Source organism: Medicago sativa, chromosome 5, assembly GCF_051527215.1.
Source record: "Medicago sativa cultivar Bolivia chromosome 5, Bolivia_mono, whole genome shotgun sequence".
NCBI lineage: Eukaryota > Viridiplantae > Streptophyta > Magnoliopsida > Fabales > Fabaceae > Medicago > Medicago sativa.
In genome coordinates this window covers 65,013,599-65,036,125 of record NC_140753.1, presented here as the reverse complement: position 1 = coordinate 65,036,125, position 22,527 = coordinate 65,013,599, and the positions used below count along the sequence as shown (strand labels likewise).

Sequence of the window (22,527 nt, the reverse complement as noted above, 5' to 3'; positions counted from 1 at the left end):
TTTGATACATGTGTTATTTGTATTGAAAATTGAGGGTATTTTTTGAAAGGAAAAAGTCAACCTAAAAATGCTGAAAGGGGTAATTTTCTTTATATATAATACAGATACAGATACATATTTTGTAAATGAATCTTTGTTTCTATTAGATCTATTTTATAAATTAATATTTGTTTTTATTATATACGATTTATAAAAAAATAAACGAATATTTGTAACTTTTTTTTGACAAAAATCTTTGTTATTATTGGATATATTTTATAAATGAATAATTGTTTTTCTAAAAGAAAATAAAATATTGGGTTTAAATTCTTTATTATTTGGTTGCTTATAAATTGACGATGACTTTCTTCAAAAAACAAATTGATGATGACTCATAATTAATAAATTTAGTAGATCATTTAAAAATAGTTAGAATAGTCCACTATTACCCTTAAAATATAGTTACATTAGACCACTAAATTTTTAAAAAAATATAAAACAATCAGCAGTCAAGTAGCGCATACACCCAAAAAAAAAAACAGTAGCACATACACCCAATAAAATGCTAACATCGGTTGTCGTTCGCGGGATACCTTCTCCAAATACTGTTTAAACAACATACAACTAATTTATAAAAAAATTACAAATATTTTAGTTTTTTATGATAGTATAATATATTTTTGTTGCAAATATTAATATACCACAGGTTGACAGAATTTTATTGTTAAATTAAACACAATAAGTTTAACAATAAGACTTGTAAAAAAAAACAAAAAAAAGTTTAACAATAAGAATATTTTATGCTACGTATATACTTTATACTTTCAAACCCAAATATTTTAATCCTTATATACAATATATAGTTATTTCAACAACTAAACAAAATTACTATGATAACCTTTTTTATGTTAAATTCAATTTATATATTTTTTTTAGGGAAATTTATAATTATATTTATAACTTTAATATAAAATAATGTTAGTTTACCTAGTAACCCTATAAAAGAAACAACAATACCCAGCACAACTGAAAACCTAACGCAGTTCCTGAAGAAAAAACCCTAACGTGACCTCCCACCATGTCAACTATTTCTCTTTCAGCAAATGGAACACATATCTCAATGAAGAGAGAATCTCTTGCAGAAGACTATGCTGATATAAAGAAGAAGCCTCCACACAAATTCATGTTGAAAATCAAACGCAGTCCTCACGTGTTTCCTTCGATTTCCCTTACAACAAATGGAAAGAAGATTCCAGTGAAGAGACAATCTCTTGCAGAAGACCATGTTGATGAAAAGAAGAAGCCTATGAAAGCAACCACTAATCGTCAACGTCAACCTCTTTCAGCAAATGGATCTCAAAACACAGTGAAGAGAAACTCTCTTTCCCAATACCTTGACGATGAAGACAAGGAGAATAAGAAAGCAACTGGAAGGAACAACAAAAAGATACAGATTAAACCAGAAAAAAATAAAAACAAAATAAAGACACTTTTTTTTATGAAGAGGAAAACAAAGACAGTTATCGAACAAGGTCAATTCTCGAAAGTATTTTGTGGTATATGTTTTGATTCTGTAACAGACTCTAATATGTTTTCAAATGGTTCATGCAATCATCCCTTTTGTGTTAAATGCATATCCAAGTATGTGAAGAATCAAATAAAAGAAAAAGCGGTGAAATTGAATTGTCCTGATCCAGAATGTTCTGTTGAACTGAAACCAGAACATTTGCAATCCATTTTACCTAAAAAAATCATTGTTGATTGGGAATCTGCAAACTGTGAGTCTTCTATTGCTTTGAAGGAAAAAATTTACTGTCCTTATGAGAATTGTTCTCTTTTGATGGTGAATGACACGGCATGCACTGTTACAAGTTATGAATGCCCTTCTTGTCATAGGTTATTTTGTGCACAATGTAAAGTTCCATGGCACGCAGATATGAATTGTCGGCAATTTCAGAAGTCCAAGCGTGAAAACAAGTTGGATAAGAATTTTTTGGAGTTGGCTAAAAGAAAAAGGTGGCAGAGATGTCCAACATGCTCTATGCATGTCCAGAAAGCTGGTGGATGTATGAGTGTGCGCTGCAGGTTGTATTGTATTGTTATATGATATCATACTTTCTCTAGCTTATCCCTAATAATTAATTTCACTAATTTTAGGTTTAATTAATTCTATTATGTATGAAAAATTATTTATAACGACTCGATGCTTTTTCTTCTTCAGGTGTGGTTATGACTTCTGCTACATGTGTGGTAGGCATTGGCATCGGTTGCATACTTGCAATCAAATACCTACACGGTAACTCTATGAAACTCTTTGCATATGGAATTAAAAATAAGGCATATAAGAATGCATGTAATCCTAGTACCACACCAACAAAATTACACATATATTCACTTTAACAAAGATCACTAATAAAAGTTCTAAGAAAAGACTTGAAATCATTTTAAAGCTAAAGGTTCAGCTAAAATGTTTTTACAAGTTCTTTGTCAAAGAATTTTTCTTCAACTAATACAAAGTGCTTTATAAGAAGGCATTGAAACTGACTAATTTTATTTTAAAATGTTGTTTAATCATCCAGAACTCCGGATATTATCGAAGTGTGCCTAATATTGGGTTTGGGTTTCCTATGTAATTGTATCTTAAGTAAAATGTGAGACTTGGAATAAAAGATTTTTCGTGGAGATGTTCACATGCAAGTGGATGCAGCTTTATCGGTTTAGAGAACTCAGGAACAATTGTATTCTTATGGCATCTCAGATAGTTTGCAAGCTCAAAAATTTCAAAGCTAACTTGATCTTTTTCTCAATCATTCTTATCAAGAAACTTCTTGGAAGGATAAATCTAGGGTTATATGATTTTCTATGGATGTCGAAAATATTGCTTTCTTTCATAATATCGAAAATATTGCTTTCTTTCATAATCTAGGGTTGTAATATTTTCTATGGATAAATCTAGGATAATACTGCTGCCAAAATCAGGCATGTGGACTATTGAACATGTTCTTCGGTACTTAGGTTATTTTTATGCTTCTCCTAATTTTTGTGTGCTTAACGACTTGATTTATTTTCTTTTAAATTTTGGAGATTAACTGTTGGATTATCATTATCGCACAAGTTCAATTGGAGTGTAGAAATATAATGAGAGTTAGTTTGTGTTAGGGTGTTGGAGGCACAAATTTTAAAGCTTCAACAAATGGACTCAAACTTTCCATTAATTAAAGGTTTTCTTGTTCCCTCGTATGTGAGATCGATTTCTTAATTTTCAACTCCACCTCAAGTCCAAACATGACTCTCTTTCTTTTTTCTTTCTTTTTTCGGGCTTGTCCTCAATGAGCCAAGTCTATTTTGGAAACTAATTTCACCATAAGCCTTATACATGCGGCCAGTCTGCTCTCTTTTGATTCGGTCGTCGTGGCGATATGTCTCGTCACGCTCGAGGGCTTTCATTAAAATGCTCCTATGTACCATATTGTAACGTGGTACATCAAATGGTCCATTAATCAACGACCCTTTCAAAGTGGGGATCTAACGGTCCTGATTGAATTCCAACTTCCCTTTTGGCTGATGGAATCATGAACATTAACCACCAACAGTCAAACAAATCCCTATCATTGATTTTCTGACATAAATGTAGAGTGTGTTATAATCGAAATTTCTTAATTCCTATTTATATTTTTCTTTTGTTCGAAAGCATACTCATCTCCTATGATTTCGGTCACATTTTCCATCATCATCCTTGTTTAATATCCATTCAATTGTACTAGTGGTAAGCACAATAGAATCTACCCAACCAACAATTTGCTTAACAAGGGTCGGAGTGTTTTCTCATTTGTGAGTGTGAAGATATTTTGGAGGAGCCTGACTCCTATATTTATACTAGTTATGACCTAGGAGCAGGGACGGACCTGAAGAAGGCATGGTGTGGCAAGTGCCACGCCAGTTCAGGTCCAATTTATTTTTTTTTTATAATATTTTTTTATCGATTCACTGTATATTTTTACTCATATATTAATATAGATGTTTAAATTTTTTTTTATGTTTATACATTTATCTATATTTTTACTCATATATTAATACGAGGACATATTGTTTTTGTAATTTATACACGTGTCTATATTAATATGTGTTTATATTTTAACTTGTATATTAATACAGGGAGCGAATTTTTTTTAATTTATACACAAATTTATATTTAGGGTTAATTAAGTAAATGTTCCCTATAAATATTCAGAATTTTGTTTTTAGTCCCTACAAAATAAAATCACACTTTTTAGTCCCTATAAAATTTTTCATCAACATTTTTAGTCCCTATAAAATTTTCAAACAACATTTTTAGTCCCTATAAATTTTTCCATCAGCATTTTTAGTCCCTTAAATGCTTAAGAAAAATGTCACAGGGACTAAAAAGTTTGATTTTATTTTGTAGGGACTAAAAACAAAACTGTGAATATTTATAGGGCCTAAAAACTTAATTAATCTTTGGTCAGGTAGCCTAGTGACTAGAATTCACCTTATAAGGTGAATAAGTGGGGTGTCCGGGGTTCGAACCCCGGCCCCTGCATATAATAATGCATTGTCCTATCAACTGAGCTATGCTCACGGGACCACATGTCTATTTTTATTCATAGTTAATACGAAAATAATTTTTTGTACAATTTGTACATATGTCTATATTTTTATTCATATATCAATACATAGATTTTTTTCTTATAATTTCTATGCAATTGCGACTTGCTTCCAAAAAAAGAGCTCAATGCGCTCACCCGTTCGTATGCACGGGTATCCTGCTAGAACATTTGACATCTCTTATAACCTATATGGAAAGAATAGAAAGAGATGTTCTTAGGATAATTAGTAATGATATAATTTTAGTTCATTTTCAATAAGTGAAAAATATATTATTTTCTTTATAATTTTGGTTGCTACAACTTTTTTTTTAAGAATTTCTACAACTATTTTTAATATAACTTTTTATTAAATTTAATATTATTTAATTATTTGACAAAAAAAAATTTTCACACTAGTATTGAAAGTCCAGATTCGTCCTTGCCTAGGAGGAAGCAGGACCATTTCCCTCCACTTCCCACACCAGCTCTCCTCCCTCCTCCTCAATTCCCATTTAGTCAGTAGTCACATGCCTAAAGAAAGAGCGACTTGGTTGAAGTATATCATGGTAGCACAACTATTATCATGAACATGTACGTCCTAATTCGGCTTACAAGTTTTCCACATAAATCTCATGAAAAAGAATGTTAATAAATTATTAATCCTAAAAAAGTAAACACCAAATTCTACATAATTATCCCTGCATAAATAATAATATTAGGACATAGTTCGTCGATAGGGACTAAAAATTGAAGAAATTTTTTAGAAAGACTAAAATGAAAAAAGTTGAAGAAATTTTTTAGAAAGACTAAAACAGTTCGATTAAAACGGACAAACGAAAAAGTTGATATATTTATAAGAACTAAAAACATATTTAACCCTTATTATTATTATTATTATTATTATTATTATTATTATTATTATTATTATTATTATTATTATTATTATTATTATTATTATTATTATTATTATTATCATTATTATCATGCAAAATGTCATCACAGTCAATGCACAACGACTTCGTAAAAATTGAAACATAGTTTTATTAAAAAATAACAGCCATCATATGTGATGAGTAAAACATACACCCTTCGTCATAAGCATAATATCATCCTCTCCTTATCACTTAAGTAGGGATCGTTAAATTGAATTAACGGATCATGAAGTAATAAAAAGCTTCACATCACATGGAAACAAAAAGTAATCAACTCACTTCAAATCATTGATGGTATAGGTACGGCATGAGTAAACAACCATTTTGTCTCTTAACGTGGGAGGCGTTGTATCAAAATTGGACATAATTCATAAGTGTCTTTTTACTTGTAATTTTATGGATAAAATATACAAACAAAAAAACTCATTTGAGTATTAAAGTAATTATCAAAAGACACTTCAAGGATCAAAATGGTTAAATAAAAAGACATTTTGTAACACCCACAACGTGGCTTTCGATATCCCGTCAGTTGGATACGAAAGGTTCCCGCCAGTTGGAACGGGCACTATCCGTAAGAATGACCCCACGTTAATAAGAGGAACCGAATCACATCGGAATGAGATGGATCCGGAGGCCGTGTAGGTATGGGACTACATGGTTAAAGGAAGGCTTATAAGAATTGTTAGGTACTACCCATATCAACAAGATGCATCTTCTTTTCGGTAGCCCATTCCATAAGAACTCCACAGTTAAGCGTGCTTGGCTTGGAGTAGTACTAGGATGGGTGACCTACCGGGAAGTTTCCCGGTAAGCATGTGAGTGAAGACAAAGCATGCTGAAAAGACTCGTGTTGGTTTGTGGGGTTAGTCGGCAATCCTAAAAGCAGTCTGGGATGTTATAAAATGGTATCAGAGCAGACCTCTCCCAGTACGGTGTGGTTCGGGGACGAACCAGGCGGAAGCTGGTGGGCATGTAACACCCACAACGTGGCTTTCGATATCCCGCCATTTGGATACGAAAGGTTCCCGCCAGTTGGAACGGGCACTATCCGTAAGGATGACCCCACGTTAATAAGAGGAACCGAATCACATCGGAATGAGAGGGATTCGGAGGCCGTGTAGGTATGGGACTACATGGTTAAAGGAAGGCTTATAAGAATTGTTAGGTACTACCCATATCAACAAGATGCATCTTCTTTTCGGTAGCCCATTCCATAAGAACTTCACAGTTAAGCGTGCTTGGCTTGGAGTAGTACTAGGATGGGTGACCTACCGGGAAGTTTCCCGGTAAGCATGTGAGTGAGGACAAAGCATGCTGAAAAGACTCGTGTTGGTTTGTGGGGTTAGTCGGCAATCCTAAAAGCAGTCTGGGATGTTACACATTTGATGACTAGTTTGCAATTTTGATATAATAAATGAAACTAGGTATTTAACCCGTGCGTTGCACGGGTTTCAATGGATTTTTTTATAAATTTAATGGAAATGACCATTTCGGTAGCTCCAATGAATCATTTTATTTTAAATAAAATTAAAATTGAAACATTTTTAAACTTTTGTCATTGTCAAATAAAAGAGTTAGTTAAAATTAAAGTTTCAAATAAGTAAAATGTAAAAGTAAATATATGACATCAACATCCAAACTTTTTCAATAAGCAAAATAGATTAAATGTTCAAAGAGCTTTTTGAATGAACTTTGTTATGTGTAAGTAGTATTTTATATTAGATAAAATTGTTCGACAATCATTGATGCCGGTATATAAACTCTACTATACCAACCATGTTTAGATTTTGTTACATCAATATTCTTTTTATATGACAACTTCAAAATCTTTATGTCTGACTTAGATTTTGTTTCTATCATTCTCATGAAATCCAAGTATATTGCATATTAGAGATGCGTTGTTATTTTGACACACACATAAGTATATTTCTATAGATATTCATGAGTAATCTGTCATATTTTGCCTGATGACTTAGACAAATATGAGAAAACCAAAATGATTTATATTATAATATTGATGATATGAAAAATTAAATAGTTAATTTTGATAACAATAATTAGTATGGTGGGGTTGTTACGAAGTTGAACAACAACAATATGGATATTAATGGACTAAGAATTTAAGATATAGAGTCAAGTTGTTAATAGTGTGAGAAAGCTTTTTAGAGGTGTCACATATGCACAATACTTGCATAAGAACTATGCAAACTTAGATTACAAAGATACCAAGAACAAAAATAAAAAGAAAGGAAGGAAAAGGGAGAACCACCTCACCAAAAAAAGAGAAAAGCGAAAATGATCATAGATTAGAAATCAATGAATAATCAAGAGATTGAAGAGTAACAAAAGTGGTGATGGTGGATGGGGTGAACCATAAGATAAAATTGAAGAGGTATCATAGTTTCTTAGAGAAAATGATGATGAAAAAATCAGGGATAGTTTTTTAGAGTGATGATTCAATATCCGCAACTAAAGCAATTCACTATGCAAGAACAGTTATGGTTCAATAGAATTTTCATAACTGAAAATAAAAAAAGAATGTGAGGGAGAAGATGCATAACTTGGAGAGGGAATTCTCTCTTTGATAGCATGATAATATAGTGTCATAAATATACAAATAAATTGTTCCCGTAAGAAATGTTGCATAGAGTTTTTTTGTTTTTTTAGGAAAAATTAATAGAATGACAATGTAACCGATTGATTTCAAGAAAAATATTTCAGCTACTGGGTAGTTTGAAACTGTTGTAAAATGAATAGAAAAACATTGAATTAGTGGAGGGTATCATCCTGCATATACAATCTCTCATAATAGGCCTATTCACTAAACATTAAATTGATTTAGTGGGGTTAAATAATGAATGAATTATTAGAGTAATAGTTAAAAGAGGGTGACAAAGTATCAATAGAAAATGAAAAATTAGAGCTCATTTAGACATGCCACATCATCAAAACTCTTGCATAAGAATAGTTCAAGTTTCAAATTCAAAGATATATAGATATATAGATAGATAGATTATCTCACACCTTAAGGGGTATTGAACGTTGTTTAGCCATACCACATTTGGGTCCAATAATGAATTGAATATATAATCATGACTTTAAGAGAGATGCACAATTATTCCAAAATAAAATCCGATTGTTATTATACAACAATAATTAAACACAGTGTGGAGTTGTCCCAAGGGGTGGATGAGTGGTGTTGGAAGATAGAGGAGAACAGGATGTTTTTGGTAAGATCAATTTATAAGAAATTAGAGGCTCTAACGGCTCTTGATGAGGTGTCGGGAGAAGAGACGCGGGTGTTTACTCAAGTGTGGAAGTGTGCGGCGCCGTCAAAAGTGGTGGCTCTCTCTGGAAAGCTTTGCTTAATCGGATTCCAACAAGATTGAATTTAGTTCGGCGGAATGCTATTCCAAATAACATAGACTTGATTTGTGTTTTTTGCAATGAGATGGTTGAGTCGACAAATCATCTTCTTGTGCATTGCCGGAAGACTTGAAGATTTGGCTACATCTACAACAATGACTTGGAAGTCGACAAATCATCTTCTTTGTGTTTCACTTTGGGAATGTTGGAATGGAGTGGCAACTCATCAGAAAGAGGTTAGAAGGGGAATGAGATTAATTTGGCACACATCCATTTGGGCGATTTGGAAAGCAAGAAATAACACCATTTTTAATAATGTTGAGATTAGAATGGATGATATAGTTGAGGAGATAAAAGTTCTATCCTGGAGGTGGAGTTTAGCGAGATCAAAGATGTCGACTTGTTTGCTCTATGAGTGGATTTGGAATCCAAAAAGTTGTTTGTGTAGAAGATAAGAGGAGTGGAGGTGCTGCCCTTGTTTTCTTCGGTTGCAAGCAGTGGTGGCTGTTGGAACATGTGTGGAAATTGAGTTAAAAAGACTAAACACAAATTCCCATGTTGGGTAGAACTAGTGTTGTGTGAATTGAAAAAAGTGGAAGTCCCACATCGGATAGAACACACACATTAGTAGTGTTTATATAGTGGGGGTGTACCTCTAATTAATGGGGGTACATAAGCACTAGAGAAAAAAATATATATTGATATATATTTTATTATTTGGAAATGATAAATTAAATAATTAATTTAATCATTATTAGAAAGTGCTTTCTTAGTCCCCAAGTTTTGCTAAAATATTTTGGTACATAATATGATATATTTTTGTACTAAATTTAATATATTTTAGTACTCAATTAAGATATTTTTGTACTAGATCTAATATGTGAATTACTTAATCGCAAAGTAATATGTTACTTGTTCCCAAAGTTTCTCATATTACTTGTTCCCAAAGTTTCTCACTTATTAGTTGTGAATTTTCCCTATAAATAGAGAACTCACATAGTGCATTCCACACACCGAAAAGAATTTCATTGAGTTGTCGGGAATTCTTTTCTTCTCTTCTCCCTCCGACTTGTGTTAACAAGTTTCTTCTGCTTCTACTCCTTTCTGTCCCTTTCGGTTTCAAATAGAGCGGTTATGTACCGTATCGAGTGGCTTTGATCAATCGATTGAACCATATTTTAAGAATGTTCTTAAGACCATAGTCCCTTTTTCGGTTTAATGTTCCTTCGGAATTAAGAGTGGTCTTAAGTTCATAGTCCCTTTCGATAATATATGTCCATTCAGAATAAAGAGTACTATTAAGATCATAGTCCCTTTCGTAATAATAATGTCCCGTCGGAATTATGAATGATCTTAACAGTATATAAATTATTTAAATATTTTTCTATTTGAGGAGAAATGGTGGTAACACCATATTTGAGTGGTCATAGTACCATATTGATAGTTTAGAGAACTTAAAAGTTAGAATGGTGGAAACACCATATTTGAGTGGTCTTAGCACCATAATAGAATGGTAATAATACCATATTAAAGTGGTTTCAGTATTAAAGAGTGGTCTTAGTACCATATTTGAAGGTGTAATTCTCAAACGGTTTTCTACGGTGCAGTAGTTAACCACACAGTTGTAGCTGGGCTTGTTTTATCCTGGAGGCGGCGTGGTTGATAGTCTACCTTGCACAATTTTGGGTAGTGCCACGAAACGTCTTAAAGAGAGCGACCTGGTCGTGACTCAACCTAGTAACAACTTCGGTAGATAATAGAATTTGGAAATCCAAATTCAACAGTTTGGAAATCCAAAAACAACACTTTTAAAACGTTTCGATCTACTATGTTTACCGAAGTAGTTACTTATTAAGGTTAAGTTGTCTCTAAATATATTCAGGGTAAATCAAGCTATAGAAATACATCTTTTGAGTGAAACGATGAAGTGATTGTTGTTTTAAATAGCAACACTAAAAATTCAAATACGTTGAATTTGTTTGAAATATGGTTTCGAAATCAGAGCCATATAGTGAAACAATAATTTGTTACAAAACTAATTATTTGTTACAGAACCAAACAAGTTTAGTTTGTTACGAAACATAAGAAATGTTTGGAGTTGAAAAGAAAATAATTTGGTTCTATTTGTTACAAAAAGTAACCAAAATTGATAATGATAACATTGATAAATCAAAGAAGGGATCAATTTTCTTTTGAAACAAATTATTTGAGAAATTTATTCCAAATATTTTGTATAAAAATAAGAAAGAATCTGAATTTCAGATTTCTATTGAATAAGACTGAGTTGACTCAGACTTAAAAGAGACTTGTGTACCATGCATTCTTGTGGGAAAAGACTGCACTTTGATGGTATGTTAAAAATTAAAATTCTCCTTCTATTTTGTTAGTTGTGTGATTTTAATATTTGACATGTGAACAAGCGTTTAATATTAAACTCGAGTAACTTGGACTTAATTCCAACGTTATATAATTAGACAATTTTATTTATTGCAGTCAAGATATATGAACCAAAAGTTCATATAAATTAGAATTTAGAGAACATGAATCTCTAAACATAATAAATTATGATATGTGTGAATTTGATGACACATAAATTAGAAATGATAAAATGATGTTTTTATCATATTTATTGATGACTGTCAATGTTGGAAAAATAAAATTGATACGCTTGATATGTTCAATTTTTATAACAAAAATTGAAATTTATATTGAATGGAGTACCCAAGTCTATGAAGAAAAATTCTAATTAAGAATTTTTTGAAGAAAAGACAATCCAACTTGTCTTATCTTTGAACTTGGGAATATCTGACATAAGTTCAGATTTCGCACCCAAGAGAGTTGAACTCACTAGTAGAGCCTATGAATGTGTATTCATCGGGTATGCGATAAATAACGAAACATATAGGTTTTATGACCTAAATGTTAAAGTGATCATAGAATTTAAAAGATGTCGATTTCTATGTAAATGTTTACCCCTTTAACTAAAGAATAGTGGGGGCACTAGTGGGGGCTCTAATGGGAGCACGACATTAGTGGGGGCAAAATAAATTCCCTTTAAAAATTAAGAACTAGTGGGGGCACTATATCTAATCACATTCATGTAATTAGAAATAGTTATGAAAACATCATACGAGATGTTATAGAACCTCAAGGAGGTAAGAAAGCTAAAATAGCTAAAGAGTATGGACCTTATGGTTTATACATTGGAAGAAGATTCATTAAGCCTTAAAGAAGTTATATCCTCTTTGGATGCTGAATTATGGCAAAAGCAATAAACGATGAAATGAATTTTCTAGAGTCTAACAAAACATGACACTTGGTTGACTTGTCTCATAGTTGCAAAACCAATCGGTTATATTTGGATTTTGGAAAAAAGGAACTAAAACCTGATGGTACGATTGATGAATACAAGGCTCTCCTTGTAGTCAAAGGTTTTAGACAAAGAGAAAAATATAGACTTATTCGACATTCATTCACAAGTCACGAAAATCATATCCATAAGAGTACTAGTCCCTTTAGCCGCCGTTCATAACTCGATAGTACTCGAAATGGATGTGAAAGTTGCCTCTTTTTATGGTGAACTAGAAGAATAAATCTATATTAAACAACCTAAAAGTTTTGTGATTCATGGACAAGAAAACAAAGTCTGTAAGTTAGATAATTCTTTCTGAGGTCTATAATAAACTCCTAAGGAGAATGACATGAAAAATTTGGCATTCTAATGCTATCGAATGAGTATAAAGTGAATGAAAGTGACAAATAATATTTGCACGATCATATGTCTCTATGAAGACAACTTGCTCATATTTGATTTAAAGATTCATGTTATGAATTATGTGAAATCATTGTTTATCAACAACATTGATAAGAAAGACCTAGACAAAGTTGAAGTAATTCTTGGTTTCAAGATTACTAGATCAGAAAAGAGAACTTTTTTGATAAATCTCACAAAGTTGAGAAGATCTTAAGGAAATGTAATTATTTCACCGTAAACTTGCAATCATATATTATGATCAAGTGTAAGAACACTTGAGATGGAGTTAGACAAACAGAATATGTGAGCATCATTGGCAGTACTTAGGTATGCCACTGAATGTATTAGACTCGACATTGCCGATGTCGTGAAATTGTTGTGCAAGTTTACTTGTAGACGGATGAGAAGCATTGCCATGCTATAGAAAGAGTCATGAGGTGCCTTAAGAAGACTATTACTCGAGGATTACATTATGAGAAGTATCCTATTGTACTTGAATAGTACAAGATACAAATGATAAGTATCATATTAAATGGTACAAGATATAAAATAGAACATCTTTCAGATGAATATTTAGCGACTAGTGTTTGCACATTGAGCATCACTAGAGGAGTTGTTTGTTAAAACAAATAATATTGACTCAGTCCACTATGGAATGAATCTGAGATGAGAACACTAGAGAAAACTAGTGGAGAAGCAAGTTGACAAGATGCTTGCTAGTTGAAATCCCTTAGTGGATAAAACCGTTTCCAGAAGTGTTAATTTATTGTGATAGTCTGCAGCTATTACAAATTTGAGAATCGTTACCACAATGGTAAGAGGCGATTATTAAGGCACGAACACATAGAGAAATAGAGAGCTAGCTACTCCCAAAAGGAATGGTTAAAGTAGATCATGTACGTACTGATAAAGAATTAGTCAATCCTTTGACGAAAGGAATTACTACAAAGAAAGTCCTAAACACATCCAATAGGATGGGACTTATGCCCAAAGGTCACAAGTGATGGTAACCCGACCTACATGACTGGAGATCCCAAGAAATAGGTTCAATGGGTAATAACAAGTCACAAGTGATAGAACATGCTATGATAAAAGTAAGAAAGCATGATTCCTGCAGCGATAGAAGGATGAGATAATAGAAACTCTTAATGAGATCTATACTCTATTTGGAGCGGAGTACATAGCTACAGGAGTACTCTTGATAGACTCACCTATACGAATGTGGAACTAAGGGCCGGTTCCTATGGGATTCGGGGCAGAATACCTAGAGAGTTCGTTAAAATCGGGATACACGTGCAAGGCCATAAACGCACTGGCTTTTAAAATACACCTTATGAAAAGGTTTGTGTGTGGGTTCTATGTCTGAGATAGAGTTCAATGCTGTAAGCAACTCTTGTTAATCAGAATTTTACTCGCTATGCAAAGGTTCAAGTTGTAAGCGACACCTTTGTTTACTAGCAAATCTTATGGAGACGTTTTTTACGTTATTTCTGAAACCATTTTTTTAATTCAAGTGGGGGATTGTTGGAACATGTGTGGAAATTGAGTTAAAAAGACTAAACACAAATTCCCATGTTGGGTAGAACTAGTGTTGTGTGAATTGAAAAAAGTGGAAGTCCCACATCGGATAGAACACACACATTAGTAGTGTTTATATAGTGGGGGTGTACCTCTAATTAATGGGGGTACATAAGCACTAGAGAAAAAAATATATATTGATATATATTTTATTATTTGGAAATGATAAATTAAATAATTAATTTAATCATTATTAGAAAGTGCTTTCTTAGTCCCCAAGTTTTGCTAAAATATTTTGGTACATAATATGATATATTTTTGTACAAAATTTAATATATTTTAGTACATAATTAAGATATTTTTGTACTAGATCTAATATGTGAATTACTTAATCGCAAAGTAATATGTTACTTGTTCCCAAAGTTTCTCATATTACTTGTTCCCAAAGTTTCTCACTTATTAGTTGTGAATTTTCCCTATAAATAGAGAACTCACATAGTGCATTCCACACACCGAAAAGAATTTCATTGAGTTGTCGGGAATTCTTTTCTTCTCTTCTCCCTCCGACTTGTGTTAACAAGTTTCTTCTGCTTCTACTCCTTTCTGTCCCTTTCGGTTTCAAATAGAGCGGTTATGTACCGTATCGAGTGGCTTTGATCAATCGATTGAACCATATTTTAAGAATGTTCTTAAGACCATAGTCCCTTTTTCGGTTTAATGTTCCTTCGGAATTAAGAGTGGTCTTAAGTTCATAGTCCCTTTCGATAATATATGTCCATTCGGAATAAAGAGTACTATTAAGATCATAGTCCCTTTCGTAATAATAATGTCCCGTCGGAATTATGAATGATCTTAACAGTATATAAATTATTTAAATATTTTTCTATTTGAGGAGAAATGGTGGTAACACCATATTTGAGTGGTCATAGTACCATATTGATAGTTTAGAGAACTTAAAAGTTAGAATGGTGGAAACACCATATTTGAGTGGTCTTAGCACCATAATAGAATGGTAATAATACCATATTAAAGTGGTTTCAGTATTAAAGAGTGGTCTTAGTACCATATTTGAAGGTGTAATTCTCGAACGGTTTTCTACGGTGCAGTAGTTAACCGCACAGTTGTAGCTGGGCTTGTTTTATCCTGGAGGCGGCGTGGTTGATAGTCTACCTTGCACAATTTTGGGTAGTGCCACGAAACGTCTTAAAGAGAGTGACCTGGTCGTGACTCAACCTAGTAACAACTTCGGTAGATAATAGAATTTGGAAATCCAAATTCAACAGTTTGGAAATCCAAAAACAACAGTGGCTGTTGTGTTCCTGCTGAGTTGTGGTGCGGCAGGTCTTCTCTCTATTTAGTTGCAGGCGGTTTTTTCCTGCTGTGGGGCTACAGGTTTGTTGGCTGGTGCAGCTTAGTGTGCGGTGGGGTTTTGCTTCCTGGCTTCGTGATTGGTGTTTGGTTGCGCATGTCTCTTTTGTGCATTTTGGTTGCTTTTGCTGTTTTTTCCTCTTCTTTTTTCGGAAGTAGGACTTGTAGGGTTTTTTTATTGAGTCTATTGGTGTTGAGGGGCCCCTTGTTTTTTGGCCTTTGTACTCTTTTTCCTCCTCTTGCCGGTTTTGTATGTCTTGCGCTTTCCGAGCTTAATAATATTTGCCGATTCAAAAATAAAAATAAAAATTAAACACGTTCATATGCTATCAAGCATTTTCGGTATAACATCAAATTCAACAAGTAATCCTAATGGTAAATTATTGAATCATTAGAATTAGATTACATACATATCATCATTTAGATTTTAAGTCCCCCCTAATTAAAAGTACCAAAACCTCAAATCAGCCGAAAGTGGCGAATGAGGCCCCTACATCATCATCTCATCCGGCAAAACCACATCATCACTTTTGAAAAGCCTTAACATTTTAATAAATGTCATCAATTAGAGACTTTTATAATATTTGAATTAGATTTTAATTCATCTTTTGTTAAATGGCTCAGGAATTCATGTTTTGTTAAAAATTCTAAATTTTACTGAAAAAACTTTTATAATATTTGAATGATATACATGAGCAGACTCTTAAAAGCAGACAACAAAGGTGTGAACGAAAAACATTTTAAAAGATCAAAAGTTGAAGAAAATTTTTAGTGTGACTAAAATAAAAAAAATCAGCATTGCCTTACTTTTATGTGTCATATCATGTTTTCATCATTCCGCTGTTTTCCTAACATCCGTATTTTTGTGATAATCAATAGCTCAATTTTTAATCTTCTTTCTTTCATATTGTTTCTGAAATCGTTTGATAAATTTGGGCTTTCCAAATGATAATTTAACTATTATATGTTGTTTCATTTACTGGGCAGTCTTGGATGGCTTCAATTCAAGTTGTATCACTTGTTATATCTTGTTTGATTCCTTGTGTGTAACACATGCAGTTCCATGAAAATTTCAATGTCAAAAACTGTACAAATGGAGAAAAGTCACCGCACTTTGCTTTGGCATCAGCTTTAGGATTAGGATTACGTGAGGGTAGTCCTGAAGAGGTGGATCTCTTTCAATAGAAACTTTGTTGCTTATATACTTATGCTTTAGTAGATTCCTAGTTTGTCTTTTAGTAAGGTTTTGAAAGGTTTGATAGTTGAGGGAGTTCAAACTACTTAGTTCGTAGTTGGGGGCTTGGATGATTAAATAAATAAGGTATGTTACCTATATATAAAAAGAGGGTCGAGAATGAGAAGTATCTTGTCATTTGAGAGGGGGGGGAGGGAGAGGGAGAGAGAGAGAGAGAGAGAGAGAGAGAGAGAGAGAGGGAGAGTGAGAGAGAGAGATAGAGAGAGTATATGGTGCAAAAATTTCTGATACAGTTTGAAGTGTTGTGGAAGGATGAATTGGGGTGCTGCGAGTCTGCAACGATTGGCCTAGAGCAGACAACTTTGAAATTTGAGGAGAAGCAAAGCCTCAGATGCTGGTTACATTAGAGATGTGGAAGAACATTATTCGTTGATGAGCCATAAGAGTAATCAAGAACAGAAGCCAAAGAAAAAGTGGAGGCAAAGGCAAAAAATGATATAGAATTAGAATTGTTGAAGCAAAAATCTTTTTGATGAGTGTTTTAATGATAACAAACCTCGTGGAATAAATAATAAGTTTTATGAATGGTGATCTACTGATGGTTGCACTTGAGTTTTTGTTAAAAGAACAGGAATCACATAAGTGGATAAGCTAGAAGCCACCCACATTGATAAGTGCATCATAATCTACTCAACAATGAAAGAATGAGTATACCATCAGTTGAAACAACAAGATCATATCTCCATGAAGATTCATAGCTCAAGTATCATAATGGAAGAACTTGAATCATGTTGGAAGAACTTACATCACAAGCTGCACAAGAATGTGCTTGAAGTTATGTGACAAAAATCACATTGAGTTTTATGTTATATGATTTGAAGATCCATCATGGGTAAAGAAGATAAAAGGAAATATGCATACAAGTTAGGAAGATTCTCAGAACCTCCTCAAAGTATCACACTTCCAAAGCTTCTGAAGATAAGAAGTTCTGAGTTCAGAATGTTCATTTGAACAGAGATCAGAATGTTCATATGAATGGAGTTCATAATCATCATGAACATTAACCCTGAATATATCCAGAAATAATAAAGGATTACTTCATGGATAAACAAGAATATTTAAAGTCATCAGTTGCATGCAATGATGAACTAGATGCAAAGAAATATTCTTTTGGACTTCAAAGAAAGAATCATCTTGTTTGTCAAAACAAATGATCTCTCATTTATATGCTTCAAGTAGTTCTTGAAGGAAATAAATAAACAACCTTCTTAAGGTTCAAAGTGTTGAAGAACATCAGAATGTTCAGCACAGAGTACAACCATCAAAAAGGAAGGAACCCAGAAGAAACATTCTGAAGTTCATATGTTTGAATCCAGAAGGAGTTCAGAAGGTTGTTCAGAAGGTTTCTCAGAAGGTTCATTAGAGCAAAACCATAAATCAATGTCCACACCAAGAACATGCAAGAACAGATGTGACATGAACATATCTTATGCAGACAATGATTTTGACTTTGGATCAAAAAATCATTAAAGACATCTATGGTGATTAAAGGATTAATGGAATTTGATAGTTCTTGGTATTTGTGCGTTCTTGTGTAATTAACCAAGACACAAACAAAGTTAAAACATACCTAGATACAAGAAATCAAAGAACATTTGCATTCATGAACTAACTCTGAGTTCAGAAAGTTAGTTCAGAATGTTGTTCAGAATGTTGATCAGCGAGTTGATCAGAACATTCTGATGATAGTTTAGAAGGTTGTTCATAACCAAACCCAGAATCATCAAGAACGTGAAGAACATGCAAGCACACTTGACATGAATAAAAGGTCCAAAAAAGTACATCTGCATGGATCTATCAACAATAAAGGCATGGACAAGGAACTATGTCAAAAAGGTCTTTAATGTTCATCTAAGACTATGAACATTAAAGTACTAGGATTATTCCAATGAGAATATTATCCTAGATGTTGCATTCACTGCACTTCAGTCGTGTATCTACTTCAGTCGTGTATCTACTACTAGATGTTGCATTCACTGCACTTCAGTCGTGTATCCTAGTCTTACAAATCATCCTAAAGTAAGAACAAATGAAACATTCTGATGGTCAGAATGTTCACTCCTGCACATGCTTCCAGCCATGAACAGTGTAGTTGGTGGAAAGAAGAAAAAGGTAGCAAAAGGAGATCTTGCATCAGAGATAACATATTCTCTGAACTGAATCAAGAAGATTTCCTGGAAGCATGGGCCTGAAATTGCAGATCCACTACCCTCTCTCTCCAGCACAATATCTAAGGCAGATTTGAATCAAGCTTTATCCTACTTTTCCAGCAACTTTTGATGCATATGGAGAAGCTATTTGAGCCAACGGCTCTATAAATACAGATCTATAAATACAGATCTAAGGCTCAGCAAAACTTGCACCATTGCAAAGCATACAAGAAAACAACTTGGTTTTGTTTGAAGCTTCTGCAATCTGAAATTGATCATCTCTAAGGATTTTGTTTCCTTAGTGCACATCAATACTCTCTGTTATCTCGTGCCAAGATAACTTTCTCTTCCCCCTCCTCTGTTTGATTCTCAAACATTCAAACTCCACACAAATTGCAAAGCATACAAGAAAACAAAAAAGTTTGTTTGAAGCTTTTGCAAACTTCAATTGATCATCACTGAAGGCTTTCTTCTTACCTTCTTTATAGTGTAAATCAATTTTCTTTCTCCCTCTCTGTTATCTTCTTCACAGATAACTTTTTTTCCTTCCTCTTTTCTTCTTGTCTGTTTGATTCACAAACATTCAAAACTTCATACAAATTGTAACAAAGTCTCATCTAGCTTTAGGGGTACTAAAGTGTTAGTTTGAGCAAAGGTTGTAAAAGTCTAAGTGGTTAACTTAGCAACAAGGTGCAAGCCTGCTGAGGCTTAGAGAATACAGAGCTGAAAGTGTTCAGGTGAACACAGATTGTAAGGTGCAGGATTTGAGAGGTTATCTCAAGCATCATAGTGGAAAAATCTCACGTAAACTGTGAGGAGTAGACTAGCCCACATTGGGTGAACTACTATAAATCTCTGTGTGTTTATTCTCTCTTCCTTATACTCTTTATTTATTGCAAACACAAACACACACATACGCATTTAACTTGTTAATCTGTTTCTGCACTCAGACATCAGAACGTTCTGAAGTCTGTCACTAACTTAACCATTCCAAGTAAACTACTTGAGAATCACTTTTACAGGTGCAGGTTAATTTTTAAAGGGTCACAATTCAAACCCCCCCTTTCTTGTGACTATTTTATCCACTTCAAGAATATGGGCCATTTCAAGACGAGAGCAAGAAATCAGAACTAGCAGTCTCAAAGCACGAGAGCGAAGAGGTTTTTTTAGTATATGTGGAATCATGAAATTTGGAAGAACAATGAAGATTGAAGACTTGGTACATGACATTAGGGAAGAAAGTAAAATGGATAACAAAATGAAGGAGAAAGATGTTGATTAACCCGTAAATGAGGAGAAACCAAGAGAAAATGAAATCAGAGAAGTAGAGCGAGGAACATAAGTGTTTACCATAGTTCATGATGTCAGGGTGAAGGGGTAGGGGAACCCCTTTTCTAGGAGACAACTGAAGTGTCAATGGGCATCATGTGGATGATATTGTTGAAGGCTTCAAAAATGGAAGAACCAGAAACGGTCTGGAAGGGACATACGCTACCAGAATTTGGTTTTCCACTGAGGGGATTGTCACACCCAGCGACAACAAAATTGGGGATGTTAAATTTTTTCCACTTGAACTGCATAGTTGTGTTGCAGGTTCCATTGGCGACACTGCTCACATGACAGAGGTTAAACAAGTAGCAGTGGCACATATTCAAGGCCAAAGTCTAAAAGAGACGCGGGCAAGATCAGAAATTCAGAGGTGGGGTCAGTTTGTCTCTGTAAGGCACCTGACCTAATTTATTACAATCCCTAAATTTCTGATTGAGTATGAAGGATATGTAGGACTGATTATCTCTAATTTATTACAAAGGCCTTTGCTGGAGAGGAACTATTTGAGTTGGTTCCTCCCTGGGTGTATCCACAGATGACGGAGAAGATGTCATGCCATCCCGTTGAGGAATGCGCACTTCACTTCGTAACTGGGATTTGGCACCGTTGGCAGCCATGGTATTTTATGGAAAGCTTTGGTTTTTAGGATTATAAAAACGGGGGAGCTTATATTTTCCCACAGACGGCGCCACTGATCGTACCTGATCAGAAGGTGACTGTCGGTGCTTTGAATGAGATGGTTGTGACGGTGGTGGAATACGTCAGAATGCTTCTTGGAGCGGATGGGGGGTGTGTACCTGCAGGCACTCCGACGCTCAAGTCAGTAGAGATCAGAGAGTGAGGGTTTTAGAGGGAAGAAGAGTTCTACCTTGTGGACTGCAGTGAGTCCCCTATTTATAGAGGTGGAGGGCTGCAAAGCCGTTGAGGAGGCACACCTGGCTCCAGCGGTTACGAAATCGTAGGAAGTGTAACCGCCAGAGAGTTTATTGCGGGAACGTGAAGAATGTGCAAAGAGACGTTGGGGTTCGTTTGAACCGGTCTCTTTGCTTCGTCCACCCCCCTCCAGGAGAGGGGGTATGTTGCGAGCAATAATGCCAAACGTGAAGTTTGGGCTTTGAAAGATGTTGGGCCTAAGTTAATGGGCCAAGAGTCCTTTTGACCGGTCCAGAACAATATTTAATTTATGTTTTTGCTAAAAAATTCTAATTTTTACAAAGAGAGACTTTTATAATATTTGAATGGAATACATGATCTGACTTGAAAACAGATAACAAAAGTGTGGACGAAAAAAAATATTAAAGGACTAAAAGTTGAAGAGATTTCTTAGTAGGACTAAAATAAAAAATTAAAATATTTATGGGAGATTCCAACATGTAGCTTCAAATATTATTACCTATTGGTTTTATTAGATTTATTATTATTATTTTTGGCTTTTTCCATAAGAAATCTGATTATTATTTAAAAAATTTATTTAGTTGTACTTATTTTACAAATGAATCTTTGTTTTTCTTAGATATTTTATAATTGAATATTCGTTTTGACATATTAGACATGATTCATAAAAAATAAATGAATCTTTGTGACTTTTTAAAAAAAAAAAAATTGTTGTTACTTTTTTTTTGAAAATAAAAAATTGTTGTTACTATTAGATATATTTTGCGGGTTCATGTTTGGTCCCCTTCTTGTACAATTTTTTTTTTATTAATAAAATTTTATGAGCGTTGAGGCAGAGGATGGAGGTGGTCTTGGGGTGTCAACCTAGTTGGGATGTTTTGACGTCTTATGATGTCTTTCATTGCTTTTAATTCAGCTATTAGATATAATTTATAAATGAATAGTTGGTTTTGTTAAATTTGTAATTTTTTTGTGGCTTTTTGCAAAGGAAATCTGATTATTATTTAGTTTTATTTTATTTTATTTAGTTACTAGCGCAAAAATGTGTCTGTCTTTCTGCTCTTTTTATTGTGTTAACGTTTAAAAATTATGAACGTTGTTTTTTTAATGAAATTTTGATTTTAATTAAAACTAAAAACATAAATGTTTGTTGCTTTCAAGTTATAACAAATCATTTGTCAAAATAAAAGTTATAACAAATCAAACTAACCATTATTATTTATTTCAATGACATCAACACTATAACAAAAAAAATATATAATCTTCCTTAAAAAAAAACAAAAAAATATAATCTAAATTCTTTTTTTTAATGACACCAACAACAATCTATATTATAGAAAATGTTGTTTAAGGGTATAATTGAAATAATGAAAAA

General features: G+C 33.4%; 1 protein-coding gene across 1 annotated transcript; it reads left to right on the top strand.

Annotated features, from left to right (window-relative positions):
* The first annotated feature begins 1,057 nt into the window (after window positions 1–1,057).
* On the top strand, window positions 1,058–20,904 carry LOC146924036 (E3 ubiquitin-protein ligase dbl4-like). The gene is made up of 4 exons (XM_085711817.1): window positions 1,058–2,064; window positions 2,201–2,275; window positions 20,512–20,647; window positions 20,740–20,904. The coding sequence occupies exons 1-4, from the start codon at window positions 1,058–1,060 to the stop codon at window positions 20,902–20,904; spliced, it is 1,383 nt and encodes a 460-aa protein (XP_085567943.1).
* Window positions 20,905–22,527: the final 1,623 nt, after the last annotated feature.